General features: G+C 38.8%; 2 protein-coding genes across 5 annotated transcripts in view; both read right to left on the bottom strand.

Annotated features, from left to right (window-relative positions):
- Positions 1-4834, bottom strand: part of celsr1b (cadherin EGF LAG seven-pass G-type receptor 1b) — a 71105-nt gene extending 66271 nt beyond the window's left edge. Inside the window, exon 1 of the mRNA XM_007238071.4 lies at positions 1162-4834. Coding sequence (XP_007238133.3) covers positions 1162-4684 — 3523 coding nt within the window. The 5' untranslated portion in view covers positions 4685-4834. The remainder of the gene's footprint in view (positions 1-1161) is intronic.
- A 2877-nt stretch (positions 4835-7711) lies between these two features.
- LOC103041099 (E3 ubiquitin-protein ligase Hakai) lies at positions 7712-12014 on the bottom strand. Of its 4 annotated transcripts, none has more exons than XM_022684122.2 (6): positions 11886-12014; positions 10121-10285; positions 9836-9936; positions 9622-9705; positions 9330-9403; positions 7712-9036 (listed from the first exon to the last, which is right to left on the bottom strand). In XM_022684122.2, the coding sequence occupies exons 1-6, from the start codon at positions 11995-11997 to the stop codon at positions 8067-8069; spliced, it is 1506 nt and encodes a 501-aa protein (XP_022539843.2). In that variant the 5' UTR covers positions 11998-12014; the 3' UTR covers positions 7712-8066. The 4 variants fall into 4 exon arrangements, with proteins under 4 accessions (XP_022539843.2, XP_007238135.3, XP_022539842.2 ...); XM_007238073.4 differs by having other exon boundaries at positions 7712-9051; XM_022684121.2 differs by having other exon boundaries at positions 10115-10285.
- Positions 12015-17541: the final 5527 nt, after the last annotated feature.

Below are 17541 nucleotides of genomic sequence, written 5' to 3' on the forward strand. Positions count from 1 at the left end.
TAAAGATTTTTAAGCAATGAAAACAAAAAAAACATGAACCTACAATGTCTGTAAGGTGCTGTGGAAATCCATGCACTATTGATTTAACTTACTACCTCATTTAATTACTAGTGTACATTGATCTAATTGTCCATAACATCCAAACAAATTAACTAACTGGGCAACTCAAGAAAACAGATATTCTTTACTATTTAAATAAATACAATAAAATGTGCCTCACCATGGCCGCTCTTTTAATCTAAGTGTTTTGCAGTCTGTGAGCTGAAAAGTGCCCCCAAACATTTGCGGACTGTTTGTTCTCTCTTTCTCCATACCTATAGCAGGATGACTATTTGTCTGTTTGTGCTAAGCAGTGGCACATGCCATGGCTAATTTCTTCAAATCAAATTAAGTGTGGCAGCGAGTGCACCACACATTTACACACAACCAATGCAAGTCTGCAGGAGCAAGACTTATGGAGCTAATGGAAACCACATGGCCATGGAGTGTTTTACTAACCAGGCAGTGGCCTATGCTAACGGGCCAAATCCAGATTGTCAGCAAAATCTCTGCACATATGCAATCAAATCATGAAAATTAAAATTACCATACTTTTAAAAGATGTAGTAAAATGTTCACATTTATACCTGTGGCCTTTAGCAGACAATTATATTTGGAGTATATTACAACAGTGCCTTGTTGGTCACTATGAAAGTATATACTGAGTCCATACTTCCATCCACTTCAGCGACAGGACAGGTCTAGAGGTATAGATGCTTATCTGCCACACATCATGAATACCATCCATATTTAAAGGCTGATGAGACTCAAGCAATTGATCAGGTTTTGACTCTTGTCATATATATATAGAGGTTCTGGTGCATTTTTTCTTTGCAGGACAGCAATGAGGATTTAAAACTGAGAGAGAAAGAGAAAAAGGATGCGACTAGGTATTGACATAACTGAACTTATGAAGCACAAAGCTCAATATATCATCAAAAAGGATAGCTATTAGCTAGCTTTATCCAGTTCTACCTTAAATCATGCAGCAGCCTCAAGTGACAGAAAGTAACAGCTGCACAATTTAGGGTGGAAAAGGAATTTTAGCTAGCTAGCAACCGAGACATAACATTTCATGTGGTCACAGATATTGTATGGCAACTGCAAAAGCTGTAATCATACCTGACACAGTCACTCTCATGGTGGCCTCCAGTGGTCTGTTGTTGTCCAGGTCCTTACTCAGCTTCAGCTCCCCTGTGTTCTGGTTCAAAATCAGCAAGCTCAGCTCATTCCCCTCCACAAACGTGTAGAGAAGCTTATCCGACACATCCGGGTCATGAGCGGGCACCTTCCCAATGACGTCTGCTGGGAAGCTCTTTGACTTATTAGTGACGTAATTGTTGAAAATGATCTCAAAATCCTGCAAAACAGGGTAATTGTCATTGACGTCCACAAGGCGAACATGAACAATAGCCCGACTGACCAGTGGGGCTGAGGTGGCCTGGACAACAATCAGGTACTCCATCTTGGCTTCATAGTCCAGGTCAGAGAGGGCAATAAGGTCCCCACTAAAAATGTCTAGTTGGAAGACCTCAGGAACATTACCCTCCACAATCTGGTACAAGATCTGAGCATTGGTTCCCTCATCAGGATCTGTAGCACTGATGCGAGCCAAAGTAGAGCCTACTGCACTGTTTTCCTCCACATAGATGTACAACTCATCCTTTTCAAACACAGGAGCATTATCGTTAATATCTAGCACTGTCACCTGAACATCCACTGTAGCTTTTAGAGGGGGAACACCTTTGTCCACTGCGAAAGCTTTCAGGTTGTATAGAGCTACATTCTCCCTATCCAATTTCCTAGCTGTTCTAATTATTCCTGAGTATGGTTCAATAAAGAAATCACCCTCGCCATCATCTCCTCCCTGAAAAGTATAACTCACCCTGCCATTGGACCCTGAATCCCTGTCTGAGGCAGACACTTGAAGGACACTTGTGTATACAGGTGCATCCTCAAACACAGTACCCTGGTAGATGTCTCTCAAAAACTGTGGTGCATTGTCATTGGCATCAAGGACAATGATCTCCACATAGGTGGTGTCAGATTTCTGAGGGATGCCATTGTCACGCGCAATAATAGCTAAAGTGTAGGAGGCTTGGTCTTCATAGTCAATTTCAATCTGAGTGGTGATGGCACCTGTGTCAGGGTGGATCTTAAATTGAGGCACATTGTCCTCCATTACATAGGTAATGCGTGCATTCTCACCAGTGTCTTCATCTGTGGCACTGATCACCACAACGGTGGAACCCACTGGTTTGTCCTCACTCACTAACACCTGGTAGTTGGCACTCTGAAACACAGGACGATGGGTGTTGGTATCTGTAACATTAATAAAAATCTGGGCATTGTCAAAGCGTGTACCATCCGAGGCCGTCACTGTAAGGACATACTGACGTTCCTGTTTGTAGTCTAGTGGAAGAGCTAACGTGATGAGTCCACCACCACTCTGGCTGGTGATAGCAAACCTATTACGTGTGTTCCCACTAGAGATCTGGTAGGTCACCACACTGTTCACATCCCTGTCCACTGCTGTGACTGTGAGAACACTGGCTCCTACTGCAGCATCCTCATTGATCTTCAGGTTGTAGATTTTTTGTGTAAAGGTGGGAACATTGTCATTCACGTCCAACACTGTCACACTCACGCTTGCTGAAGATGACATCCCAGGAAGCCCATGGTCCCTTGCCTCAACACTGAACGTGTAAAACTCAGTGATCTCTCTGTCCAGTTCCAAGCAGACTGTTACCCAGCCTGTGCTGTTATTAATAACAAAAGGAAATCCAGGTGAGGTGTCGGTGAGTCTGTACTCCAAAAGAGCATTATCTCCTGAATCTGCATCAATAGCTTGAATATGAATCACAGAGTGACCAACTGGAACATTCTCCAGCACAGAGGCCTGAAAAGGTGTACTGACAAACATAGGGGCATTATCGTTCACATCCACTACTTGCACAACGACCATACCTGTGCCATTAATGAGAGGCGGCCTACCACCATCTTGAGCCTTTATACGCAGATTATACTCTCTTATCATCTCGTAATCCAGAGGGTTGATGACGTCAATGACACCAGTGGGAGAGTGAATGTAAAACTGGCCTTTCACGTTCCCACTGATTATGCTGTAATGCACTTTGGCGTTAACCCCATTGTCTTTATCAGTGGCCTTAACCTGTGCTACCTCTGAGTTAACAGCCACATTCTCGAGAACTTGGACCACATATCTTTTTTGACTAAACTGTGGGTAGTTATCATTCTCGTCCTCAATGGTAATGTGCACGGTGGCCGTGGCACTATGTGGACCAGGATCTTTGCCTTGGTCATTAGCTTCCACTCTCAGCTGGTACTCTGACTTGACCTCCCTATCTGGACGAACTTTAATTCTAACCAAACCATTCCTTGGGTCGATTTCGAACACAGATTTCACATCTTCCTCATTCACAATCTTATAGATCATATTGGCATTGGATGGAGCATCTCCATCAGTGGCTCGGATTGTCATGACTTCAAAACCAACCTCTACATTTTCTCGAATGCTGACCCTGTACTCGGTCTGCTCAAACACAGGCTTGTGGTCATTGGTGTCGCTGACTGTGATTGTTAGATAGGCTGTGGCAGACCTTCTGGGAGTGCCATTGTCAGTGGCTGTGACTTTGAACACATGGGTGTCCTTCATCTCCCTGTCTAAGGGCTGCAGAGTTGTGATACCACCTGTGTCAGGGTTGATTTGGAAGTAGTCGTTGGATCTGCTGTCAAACAGAGCTTCTATGTCGTACTCCAAGACACCGGCATCACCATTGTCTGAGTCAAATGCTTTGAGGGTAATGACCCGGGTCCCTGAGGGTTCATTCTCGGGCACAGAAACCTGGTAGTTGGGCAGTTGGAACTGTGGGGCTGAATTGGCATTTCTTTTGAGGCGTTTAACCCACTGTTCACTGCTCAAACCAAAGTCTTGATTATGAAAATGACCATGGTTTGAGCTGAAATGCAATTGCACTTGCAGAAATAACACCCTGTCTAGAGAAGTAGCATTAGGCACTGTACAGAGGAAAGTGGCATGCTGAGGCAGACACTGCTGAGAGCCAGCTGAGGCTTTACTCAAAAACTTTTCATGCCTCTCTTGTTTTTCTTTACAAGTAGCCTGAAGTATCTGAGCTTGCCACGTAAAAGCTGGTAAATGCTCATATATACTAAAAGGTAACATACTGGAGCTAAAGCACGTCCCATATCCAGAACGGAGATGAATGGAAGCGTCCAGTTCTCGCTTTGGAGGCTTTCTTTTGTGTTTGCTAAAGCAGTTCTGCCCGTGAATGAACGTGTTGAAATGAATGAGCACCGCGTTCCCAGACAATAGTGATGTTAGTCTGAAATGCAGGGGCGCCGGGAGCCTCGTGAAGCGCGAGCAGTGAACTTTCCGCGCGAGAGTCACAACTCCATCAGTGCTGCCGATCCGCACGCAGCGTCCGATCGAGCTGGCCGTCAGAGACCAGTCTATGCTGTAAATCCAGCCCGGACCCAGAGAGGCGTTCAGCAGCGCGGCTCCGGGCTGGAGACTCTCCGGAAAGTGGAGCTCGAAGCATCCATAGAGTGGAAGATGAACGAGAAGCGTTACTCCAAACCAGATCCATTTCATTGGTAAATCCATGGCTCCTCACATCATCTCAGCCCCCAAACCACATACACATCCGCAGGCGACCGAGTCTCGCACCAGATCTCCGCGTGCTCACATTCCAGGCTCATGTGTGCTCCAGAACTTCCAGAAAGTTGTCCATAAACCCTCTTAACTCCAGCGCGGTGCTGCCTCCCTCTCACTCCTCTGCTCTGAACTTCTCCACTGCTCCGAGGCTCTCCTGCTACACTCCTCCTCCTCTCCTCTGCAGGGAGGAATCTGCGGGGACCTGCTGCTCCTCCAACAACACATACTCTTTTCTGAGTACGAACACCATATTTTAATTCAGTGAAAGCAAAACACAATACCTAGCATCAAATGCGTACATTTACATAGAAATGGATAAATCTCCCCTTTCATAATTAGCTATTTTTTGTTGGTTGTTTGTACTTATTTTTAAAGACAATACAAAACTAAGAAAGCACTTCAGTTTCTGAATCAGTTTCTCTGATTTTGCTTTTTATAGGTAAATGTTTGAGTAAAATAAATATTGTTGTTTTATTCTATAAACTACAGACAACATTTCTCCTAAAATGATTGAAATAACAAAAAGATGCAGCGCTTTCAGGCCTCAAATAATGCAGAGAATATTTGTTTTTTAATCACAGTTTTCATGCATCTTGGCATGTTCTCCTCCACTAGTCTTGCACACTGCTTTTGGATGACTTCATGTAACTCCTGGTGCAAGAATTCAAGCAGTTCAGTTTGGTTTGATGGCTTGTGAACATCTATTTTCCTCTTGATTATATTCCAAAGGTTTTCAATTTGTTAAATTTAAAGAAACTCATCATTTTTATAGCTCTCTTTTGGCTAGAGCTATTTTTATGTATATAAAATTTTATGCAAATCGACAATATCTAAAATCATTTTTCAAGTTTTTCAGTAAACACAAAAACAGGCCAGCTAAAAAAAACCCAGCTCAATATGAGCAGATGGTCTTGAGCTGGATTTTAAGCAGGGTGTATGACAGTCATTATTTAAAAATGAGCAATCGTTTAAGATGACAGCTTATCATATAGAGTCGATCAGTAGAACCAAACAGAATGAATCCAAATTTAACATTTTCTAAATGTTGATTAAAAAAACTGAAAGCACTTAAACATTGTAGAGCATTTCTAGCTAGATTTACGGATTTAGATATTTTGCTGACTAAAATGCATAAAACAAGCCTACTGCACGGCAAAAAACATTAACAGGACTAAAGAACTCTGCAACTTTTATAGCCTATAGTCTTTATTAATAAGTGATCTTTATGGATCGTGGAAAATGGTTTAGTAAAGGTAGCCAGTCTCTTGGAGAGCTATTTAAAAATGTAGTTTATTTTGACTCTAATAAATTAGCTTAAGTCACCCTCTTGACATAGGCCATTATTCTAAAGGTGTAGGCTGCCAACATCGTGAGATGATTTTGGGAAAAAACGAGATATGAAGATTTACTGTATATGAACCTAAATATAATTTATTTTTCAAAAGACCAAATAATACATAGCCCCCAAGAAACAATACTTTTCATCAATCATGTTTGTACAACAAAAACACTAATTAAGATAATAAAAAAGATTGGAAAGAATAAAGAAACAATTCCAATATTTTAATTTTCAGCTCATGTGTCCTTATGCCTCACTTTGGATGCAGTTTGAATCTGCATTATTCGTTCAGTCATATGCATATGCATAAAAATGTTTGACGATTTCTATTTTTGGCAGTAAGATAGATAAGGCTTTTCAAACAAACGCATCAAGCACACACTGACTCATTTATTTGTCTGTGGATCTGGAAAATCAACACATCCATAATGCCTTCCTTTGTAACTTAAATTATAAAACTACTTCTAAATAGGCTTTAAAATCCCATATAAATAACGTCATCACGTTGCTGTAAGTGAACAATAACGTATATTACACGTGTGATTAGGACACAATGTCAACATGTACTGTTTAGTTTTATAATGCTTATTTTCTTGTATAAAAGGATATATATTATTTTTTTTTATTGTTTTTCCTTTTTTTTCCAAAATTAAAATCACAATAAACAAATGTCATTCGTCTGGCAATTTTGTTCCATTATTGGAAAAAAAACTGGGACGTTAATCCTAGGTAATCCTACTCTTAGAGAAAAACATTAATATAACACAAGAGTTCTCGATCGTATATTAAATAATAGTGTTTGGCCTTTAAGGGAAATTTGCTTTGCTAGGACACAAATATAAGCGTAAGCAAGACGAGCAGCATAAATATGGCGGTAACGCCCCCTTGTGGTCAAATCGCAGCTGCAGCTTTACTCCCATCAACACAAAACACATTTCTTTCCCAGAACCATTCCTTAATCTCATAAAATTCTGTATTCTTTGATTAAAATCTAAACTGATTTTTACTAAACTGAATTTGATCCAATATTTGTGTTTTAAAAATGACTAAGCTTTAAAGTGAACTGTGTAGGCTATCAAACCACTACTACCACTACTGTCCTTTACTACAAGACACTTGTCAGTGTAAGTGCTGCTGTATCAGGCTAGACAAGATTACAACCTGAATGAAGTCGATTTATTTTCTTCTGACTGACCTCAGCGTTTTTTGCTAGTCATACTGATATATCATCTGAAATAGTCTTGTAATCCAACAAGACTATGCCAGGTACAATGTATAAAATACAATGGCTAAAGAAAAAACTATTAGCAGTTATGTTACACAAATCTACTCAAACTTGAATATACAAATGTGTCAATAATGTTTCCAGTATTTATTCTGATTCACAATAGTAAGTTAATTATTTGACTCAATTTAAAAAATTTGAACGGTACATCACAGTCTATTACTTGATCAAAATTATGGGACGCATGAGGAAGGTAGTGAGTGCATTTAATGCTTAAGAACAATGTCAGCACTGTGGTTGCATTAAATATTCCACTGAAAAAAAATATATATTATTTGCCATGATGCAATATAACATCTCTTCACTGAATTATCAGTTCAATATAGAAAAAGACAATAAAAAAAAGAAAACATTCACCTGTTCAAGTGTTATTTATTGCAGTCCATGGGTACAAGATTCTTTAAAATGTTTAAAATGTTCCGATGTGTTAAGAAAAGTGTTCAAGCAAAAAGAAGTCAGAAGTCAGTAACTTTAGCCAATATATATCATTTGACTGTACTGCACCATTATTTACCTCACTTACGACTACATACTTAACTCATCTGTTACAAAATTAAAATTACACAGTAAGCAGCAGGGTATGCTCATACAAAACATCAGTCACATTATCATCACAGACACACGTACACACAGCTCCACCAGTGAACTGAAATGAGTTCAATTATGTCAATGTTCAAGATGTGTGATAAACTGACACAGGCCTAGCGCTATTGGTAGTACGGTCTGTATCTGCCCTGCTCAGGATGATGGGGCCCCTGAGGAGGAGGTCCCTGCATGCGTGGAGGGTGAGGGCCTCGGGGAGCAGGCCACATACCCGGGCTTAAGCCTCCAGGCTGGCTAAATGGTGGGCTGAGGGTGCCCTGGTCCTGTGGCATGGAATTAGGGTTGTAGTGGTGAGGAGGTGGGGCACTGACAGGTGGACCCCCATGTTGAGACAGTGGCCCCTGCAGAGGGTGGTTCATAAATGGAGGCATCTGGTTTATGATGTGTCCAGGAGGGGTGATGGGAGGCGGGGCAGTGGACATCGGAGGTGCCTGGTTGTAGACCATGTGCGGCGCGGCCGAAGCTTGAGATGGGTGCTGCATGGGGTGGCTGAGAGGAGGAGGAGGTGGTGGAGGGGGACCGTAGTGCTGCTGCTGAGGTGGGGGCATGATGTGGTGTGGGTGGGACACAACAGATTGGCCGGGGTAGTCTCCGGGGTGGTGGTGCGGGGGTGGGCCGGGGGGAGTTTGTGGGTGTGGGTCACGTGGGCCAGAGCTGCCCGAGTCATCGTGGATGGGCACAGTGATGAGATTGCTGTGCTTGCGTGTGGTCACAGTGGCTATGCGGAAGGTCTCTGGGGGAAGGCCTCGAGATGAGGGCCCCAGGTCAGATGGAGAGGGCGAGGCTGGGGGAGGTTGGCCGTAGGGTTCGTGGCCCTGCAGTGGAGGAGGGATTAGAGGGTGGCCTTTGGACAGGTGAGGCGGCGGCGGCAGCCGGAAGCGGTCTGGTGGGTCTGAGGCCGGAGATGGCTCAGGTCTGGAGCCTCCAGGCTTTCCCGATCTCATGTGGCGGTGGTTAATGTGGGCCTGCAGGTCCCGCTGAGAGAGGTAGGTGCGCTTGCAGCCCTGGACAATGCTGCACATGAAGAGGGAGCCGCGTTGGCACTGTTCGATGCGTTGGACCGGGTCCGTGCAGCTGTACATGGACAAACTAAACTTAAAATTTAGTATGGGAAGTGGAGGCAGTGCACAAATCATACACATCACAAAACAAAGACTGAAGATAAGATGCACATGTTAAAATATAAAGACAGAATTAAAATTAAACATTTATAAGGCAGTCTTAAATTACAATATATTAAACATAAAAAATAACCATAGAATATTTTTTACAATCTAAAACTATGAGTATAGATATCACAATAAATCACTAAAATAAACTACAATCAAACAATAATGAATTACAATCAAGTACAGTAAAAGACTTACCCTGGGCACATCTTATCATTTTTCTTCTCGTAGAGCACCGCACAGTCATAGCAGAACACATGCTTACAGGGAATCTGTTTAAACAAGACAGGTTTTTGATGAGAAGACTATATAACACAATCCACTATATATTATAACAATTTTTTTATTACATTTTGATCTCTCATAATATAGGTATACAATAAACTATATACAAAGAGCCCAAATCGAAATTAGTAACACAAAGCATTAGCAGTTTAATGAGCTAAACTACACACAGTCTTGTCTAAGAGAACAAACAGTTTTTTCTTACCATTCGGCCATATAGCTTGATGGGCAGTCCACACTTATCACAGAAATGAATCGGAGTGTCATCTTTCTCTCCAACTAAATTAAGCTAAGAGACAAAAGAAGGGTTACATTTTTTACTTATAAAAGAGGTGAGCATAAATCTAACAGTGATGAGCCCAGACCACAACTTGTTTAGTAATGGGGAAAACATCCCAAAAGGAAGATACATTAGTTACCTTATAGTCCCAGAATAAAGGATGGGGGAATCTCCGCTGGCTCCCATAAGCATCCCCAGATTTGCATTCAAATCTTTCCTCCTGTTTACAGCTAAAAGACTCTGCAAAAGACAGAGGACAAAATGTTTTCAAGAGAGAATAATTTCACACACATTTCAAACAAACCTAATATTTGATCAAAGTACAATCAAAGTGATACACTGATCACAAAATAAGAATGCTTTAATTGATACAAACAATGGATATTTAAGAAAGTTTTTATTAGTGTTTATTACTTACCGGTACCTTCATCATTTTGTCCATTTGATGGTCCCCTGGTGATAGGCCGTTGTGGCCGGGCAGTAGGCTTGCTTCTTATGTTCTGTTTGGACAGTAACTTGATGGGAATCCGCCGACGAACATCTGGGCCTCCAAGAATACCTGAACCATCAGTCCCCTGGAGATCATTGTCTACAACACAATTAATCCCATTGTGTAATATTTTGTTGCTAGTAATATAACTGTATTGTTGTGGTCAGGACATCACAAGCATGTGGCTGTTTGCAGATTTAATGTAAACCTTGTAAAATATCAAAAGTCAGGACTCACATTTAAAATACCTTTAAAAAAAATTGGTAACACGTACAAAACAAAAGTTCATAGGTTGTTAGGAACTAAATAATATGCTTATAATAAGCTAATTAAGACCAGATTAATTTATGATGGCAAAAAAATATGAAAAGTCTAAACAAACTTTATCAATAGAGTAGAATAACAAGAACACCAATAACCACAAGGGGTTACTGTGTGTAAATGAACACTACTGTGGAACACTACTGTAGAACACTAGGTAGATTACTGTGTGTAACGGAATACTACAGTAGAACACCAGAAACACTAGGTAGGTTACTGTGTGTAACGGAATACTACAGTAGAACACCAGGAACACTAGGTAGGTTACTGTGTGTAACGGAATACTACAGTAGAACACCAGGAACACTAGGTAGGTTACTGTGTGTAACAGAACACTACAGTGGAACACCACGAACACTAGGTAGGTTACTGTGTGTAATGGAACACTACTGTAGAACACTAGGCAGGTTACTGTGTGTAATGGAACACTTCAGTAGAACACTTCAGTAGAACACTTCAGTAGAACACTTCAGTAGAACACTTCAGTAGAACACTTCAGTAGAACACTAGGTAGGTTACTATGTGTAATGGAATACTACAGTAGAACACTACTGTAGCACACTACAGTAGAACACCAAGAACACTAAGTAGATTACTGTGTGTAACGAAACACTACAGTAGAACACTAGGAACCCTAGGCAGGTTTCTGTGTGTAATGGAACACTACAGTAGAACACTATAGTAAAACACCAAAAACACTAAATAGGTTACTGTCTGTAACAGAACACTACAGTAGAACGCTAAGAACACTGGGTAGGTTACTGTGTTTAATGGAACACTATAAGTTAGTTGAACACTAGAGTAAAACAACACTAGGTAGGCTGTGTTTTACAGAACACTATTGTAGAACAGTAAGTAACGCAGACTACAGCATAACAATAGGAACGGTAGTATAACTATGGCTGTGGTGGAAAAGGTTGGATTTACTGTGAGAGAGAACTGGAAGCTCATCATCTCTCTCTCTGGAACACAGCTAAGCTAAGCTAAGGTAACGTAATGTTACGTGTTAGTATTAGTGCTAGGAGCAAAACCCCAGGCTCTGCTCACAGGGTATGTAAAGGACACAGATATGCAATTCATAATGTATCCTAGTAATCCGCAGGTATTCGCTACACATTTCCTTGAGGAGCTACGGTTATACAGCGCCGTATATCAACAATACCAGCAGCGCTTCCCCGTTAGCCGTTCCGGGCTAGCCGCAGGAGTGTGGCGCGCTGTGTCCGCGCTTTTTCAGTGAGAGAATATACAGCCTGCACACTGTTCTCTCACTCAGAGAAACTACACCATAAACTGCCCGTCTGAATCAGAGGATCCGGCTGATTCCAGACCAGTAACAGATAATCTAACACTTCATTTTATTATAAAGCTTGTTGCTCACCATTTTGGTCCATGTCTTCTCGCTTTGCATTCTGGGACTCTCGCCTCCAGACTGCGTGGGCGGGACGCATCCACTCTGTTCTTGCGATTGTGGCTGCGCAGCGATTACGCATAATACTTTAGGGTAATTATAATGTAGTGTGTAGTGTAGGAGAGATTTAACAGTCCAACCTGACTGTGCCTTATTTAAAGGAGACGTCTACGCCTACATATATTCAATTCAATATATACAATGTAAAACATCTGCTAAATTAATAAACATTCTGAGACAATTTATTTTGTTTAAAAATATAAGTTTCTTCCTTATATTTTCTGTAATTATATATTATGAACTCTGTTGTCATTAAATATACACTTTTAAGCTTTTTATTTTTATGTTCACTTTTGTTTTGAACACTTTTATGTAACTTGTCGATAAGAAATAAGACCCTGTTTTTTTTTCCAAAAAAACATTATTTTTTATCATTTTAACCATTTAAAAGAGAGCTCTCAGACAGTTTTAGAAACTGATGAATCCTGCAAAACGAATGTGCAAATTTAGTACATGCCATGACAAAAAGTAATAGAACAAAAAAAAAACACTCAAAATAACATTTTGAAGATATTATTATTATTATTATTATTATTATTATTATTATTATTATTATTGCGACTAACCTCTTAATCGTTGGATTCAGGTGTATCATACGGCCTCATTGCCTTACAAACATATTTATACCCCTTCCACGGTGGGTAGAACATTTAACACTGTGTTGTAAGATGAACGCATTTAACTGTGTTCAGTGGGACTCATTGTTTTAAATCCCTCACACATTGATTAAATAAATTGTATATTTTTTTTATTTAACAACCTGTTTACTGAATTTAATAAATTATAACATTACCCCCTCAGAGGGAATACTTTAATGCAACTGGAAAAATGGATTGTTAAATCAAGGAAACATTTATTTTTTATTTTTTATTTTATTATTATTTTTTTTTTTATTAATCACATACAAACATATAAACATGCAAAAAGTATGTCAAGAGATAACAGATATCAATACAAATAAGGGGTCCTTTAGGTCCTTTCAAGTCTTTTAGTCCTTTGGAGTCACATATGTGGAGTATAGTAGCACAGTTCTTTTAGCTTTGAGATTGTTTGAGCATTGCAAAATGTTCATATACTCATCCAACTCACTCTTAAAGACAAGGAATAATGGTCTGTTACCACTGAATTTGCATTTATGGATATGAAATAAACCAAGCAGTAAGAACAGATTGATCATAAAATACTTATCATCAATTGAATTCTCAGAAGTAAATACACCAAAAAAGATATCTTTACATTTAAAGGAAAAATCCTCAATAAAATATATTTGAATAAAATGTAAGAGTTCAGACCAGAACTTGCTGCTATAGATACATTGCCAAAACAAGTGGGTAACATCTTCAGAAGCACTTTTACAAAATGAGCAGTCAGTTTCAATATCAGACTTATATTTTAGAAAAAAAACCTTTACTGGGTAAATTTTATGTAATAATTTCAGCCTAATTTCTCTCACTTTGTTGGAAAGTAAATATTTTAAAGGTAAAGACCACACTTTTCGCCATGGTATACTCTCTACAATACTATTCCAATATGGTATAACATAAGGAATTGTAGCAATATCTTTCTGGAATAATGCTCTTATCTGCTTATTGTTTCGTGGCTGTTTAGCTGAAAAACATACACTCCCAACATAAGTATCCAGCAAATCAAGTGACTGAGGAAATGGCCAAGGAAAGTCTACACCTCTCAGCAGTAAAGTTGCACCAACTGGTATAGCGTTTATCACAGTACAGTATTCTTTAACTGGGATATCAATTTTGTATTTATTAATTAGGTCAGTATAACTGTATGGCCTACCATTTGAGTCAAGAATTTGACCAACTAAATTTAGATTATTCCTAAACCAATTTTCGTAGAAGAGCGATTTGTTTTTGTAGAGAATATTTTTATTATTCCAAATGTAGTATCTGTGAGGAGAAAAATTATGCTTGTACAGGAGACACCAAGCCAAAAGCATTTGTCTATGGAAATTTGAGATTTTTATGGGGATCTTTTGTACATCATAGTTACACATTAATACAAACTTTAGTCCACCAATTTTTGAGAACACAGTATTTGGGATAATATTCCAGAGAGAAGAAGGATTATTTATAAAATTTTTTAGCCAATTAATTTTAAACGTATTGTTTAAAGTTGTAAAATCAAGAAAATCAAATCCGCCACACTGTCTTGTATTCATTAATACAGATTTTTTAATTAAATGTATTTTATTTTTCCAAACAAAGTTAAACAACATGACATCAATTTTTTTTAGCATCTTTTTATCTACGTCCAGAGCGAGAGCAGCATAGGTTAACCGAGATATCCCTTCTGCCTTAGAGAGTAAAATTCTTCCTTTAATTGTTAAATCTCTTTGTAACCATGCATTGAGTCTCTTTTGTGTTTTTTCAACAAGTGGAGTAAAATTCAACTGACACCTACTTTTCTGATCCTTAATTATTTTAATTCCTAAATAGGTAACTTGATCCCTAACTGGAATACCACAGATGATGTCGGCAGTACAGTCTTTTATAGCCATTAACTCGCATTTTTTAAAATTTAGGCGAAGACCAGAAGCCATAGAGAAATTATCAATCAGTTCAAGAGCAAGGGGAATTTGAGAGGCATCCTTAAGGAAAAGTGTTGTGTCATCAGCCAGTTGGCTTATGATAATATTTCTATCTCCTATATTTATTCCTTTTAATAAACTCCTGGATATATAAAGAGTAAGAAATTGGGAAGCAATTAAAAATAAATAAGGCGAGATTGGACAACCTTGTTTAATCCCACGTGCCACCATAAATCTTGGGGATGTACCAAATTGTAGTTTAACTGAACTACTATTATTTTTGTATAAGGTTTTCACAGTTTTACAAAAATATTCTCCAAAACCAAGCTTGGAGAGAGCTTTAAGAATGAAGCCATGTTCTAGTACATCAAAAGCTTTATAGAAGTCAAGGAACAACAAAAAACTATTATCATTTACAAAATCATTGTAATCCAACAGATCTAAAACCAGTCTGATATTATTTGTAATATGTCTTTTACTCATAAAACCTGATTGGGATTCGTCTATTACAGAATCCAAAACCTCTTTGATCCTTCCAGCGAAAATAAGAGCCAAGATTTTATAATCATTATTAAGGAGTGTAATTGGTCGCCAGTTTTCTAAACAATCCTTATCTTTCCCAGGTTTTGGAACTAAAGTGATTATCCCTTGTGTCATAGTTGATGGTAACTCCTCTTTCTCTATGCTTTCTGTAAAAACCTTAAGCAAAAAGGGAGACAGTTGCTCAGCAAACATTTTATAGATTTCTGAGGTAAGGCCATCACACCCAGGACTTTTATTATACTTTAACATTTTGATGGCCTTTAGCACTTCCTCTTGGGAAATGCTGTAATCACATGCATTCCTATCATTCAGCGAGATAGTTTTATGGTCGTTGATTGAGTCTAGAAATGAGCTGGCTGCGATTTCATTGAACTCCGATGTATACAAGTTTGCATAAAAATGTGTGCAATAGGATGCTATTTCCTTGGGATTACTGATTATTTTACCATTCATCCCAAGTTTATTAATGGAAGCATTTAAAGCATTTGTTTTCTCTAATCTAAAGAAGAAAGCTGAGTTAGTTTCCCCTTCCTCCAGCCATTTTTGCCTAGAACGAACATAAGCTCCTTTGGCTTTTAACTTGTACATATCATCTAATTTGTTTTGTAATTCCATATACTCACATTTCTCCCTTTCTGTTAAGAGTTCCTTTTGTGTTAATGAATCTATTTGAGAGATTATCTTTTCTTCATTTGCTCTATTGTTTTTAGCCAAAGCACTTCCAAAATTCCTTAAGAACTTTCCCATCTCATATTTTAGAAGCTCCCAGTTTTTACCATAAATCATTTGTGTCTCTGCCCTTTGCCAATAGACCTTAATTAATACACTAATTTGCTGCTTCACTTTCTCATAATTTAGAATAGAACTATTTAGTTTCCAAAGTAGAGCCTTTGTAAGCCCCAAAGAACATCCTGGTGTCAAGGTTAGCGATAGATAAATTCCCCTGTGATCTGTAAAAGGACTACTGGTAATATTCACAACAATATCATTATTTTTTACATTTTTAGAAAGTAACCAATAATCAATCCTAGACTTCCTAGAACAGTTCTTATTGCACCAAGTGTATTGAAGCTTGTCTGGGAATTTCTCTCTCCAAATGTCAATTAAATCAAATTTGTCGATAAAACACTTTAGTAACGGGTTCAGAGGCATAGACTTTCCTGGTGGGCTTCTGTCAATCACATTATTCATCGGAATATTAAAATCCCCCCCAATAATAAGGAGAGCATCTGGGTATTTTGAAAGCAAGTGTGAGATTTTACTATCCAATTTATTAAACAGAATATTATTTTCAGCCTGGGCATTGTATCCATATATGTTAACCAATATTAAGAAAGATTTTTCAAGTGTGATTACCATTATCAAAAAGTGCCCAACAGAATCTATGTCAGTTTCCAAAATACTTCCATTAAATTTATTCTTAAAGATTCCCACCCCGGCTGACCGCTCTGACCCATGTGCTAACCAAATATCATTTCCCCACTGTGATCTCCAAAAACCTTTATCATTAGAAACTGAGTGACTTTCTTGAACAAAACAAAAATCTGTCTTGAATTTCTTTGCAAACAAAAAAATTGCCTTTCTTTTCACATTGTTTTTGAGACCCCTAACATTAAGAGAAAACAAGGATAACGACATACACACTGAAAACTATCAACGTGCTATGTAGAACAGTTTAACCTTTTCTTAACAACGTTTGGAGACTAAAGTTTACGAAACTTAACAAGGAAGCTTCAAACCATTTCCTAATCACAGATAGTGTTTTTTTTTTCTTTTTTTTATTAATTTTAGAATGTAAAAACATTTTCAGAATTGAAGATATATAGCCAATTTTAACCCATGCAAGAGAGATATTGAAAGGGATATATTTAAAGGAGTGTACTTATTCCCTTTTAATTTGAGTGTCTTTTGTTTAGTATATATAACAAGTGATTATTGTTAACAATTGACACGTCACTTTTTTTTCATTTATCAAATCAAGATGACCCATATAAAGGAAAGTACATTCTTACAAAATCCCACAATGAAAAAGGAGGCTATATCCAGCCAACCATCTTCTCATATATCCACAACTTTTTTGCCATCCACGTAAGCAAAGGGACCTCTAAAACCTGCCTTTTTCCCTTCTTTTCTCGCTTTCTCAATCAGTGGCCAAAGCTTGTTCCGGGCATCTTTTGCACTCTGTGACAGATCTTCAAAAATTCTTATTTTCTTGTCTTTGAGGAAGGCTGAGGACCTCGCATCCCGCCAAATTCTGTCCCTCACAGAACGAGACAGAAACTGCACAATGATGCGGCGACACGACTGTAGATCATTGGACCGGGGGCCCAGTCTGTGAGCAATGTCCACAGAGAGAGGCAGCTGTTCAGCTATGTCGGGGGAGACTTTGCTGAACACATCGATGAGAATTTTCTTGACGTTTTCCCCATGTTGCTCCTTAATCCCAGCAACGCGTAGATTCCATCTCCTCTTATA

This window comes from Astyanax mexicanus, chromosome 10, assembly GCF_023375975.1.
Source record: "Astyanax mexicanus isolate ESR-SI-001 chromosome 10, AstMex3_surface, whole genome shotgun sequence".
In the NCBI taxonomy this organism is placed as follows: domain Eukaryota; kingdom Metazoa; phylum Chordata; class Actinopteri; order Characiformes; family Acestrorhamphidae; genus Astyanax; species Astyanax mexicanus.

Excerpts from the sequence above, each read along its gene's own strand:
- LOC103041099 (XM_007238072.3), bottom strand. The coding sequence starts at position 11,997 with ATGCGTAATCGCTGCGCAGCCACAATCGCAAGAACAGAGTGGATGCGT. Across the intron at positions 10,286-11,885 it reads AGAAGACATGGACCAAAATG|ACAATGATCTCCAGGGGACT; the intron begins GTGAGCAACAAG and ends ATTGTGTTGTAG. Across the intron at positions 9,706-9,835 it reads CTTTATTCTGGGACTATAAG|CTTAATTTAGTTGGAGAGAA; the intron begins GTAACTAATGTA and ends TTTGTCTCTTAG.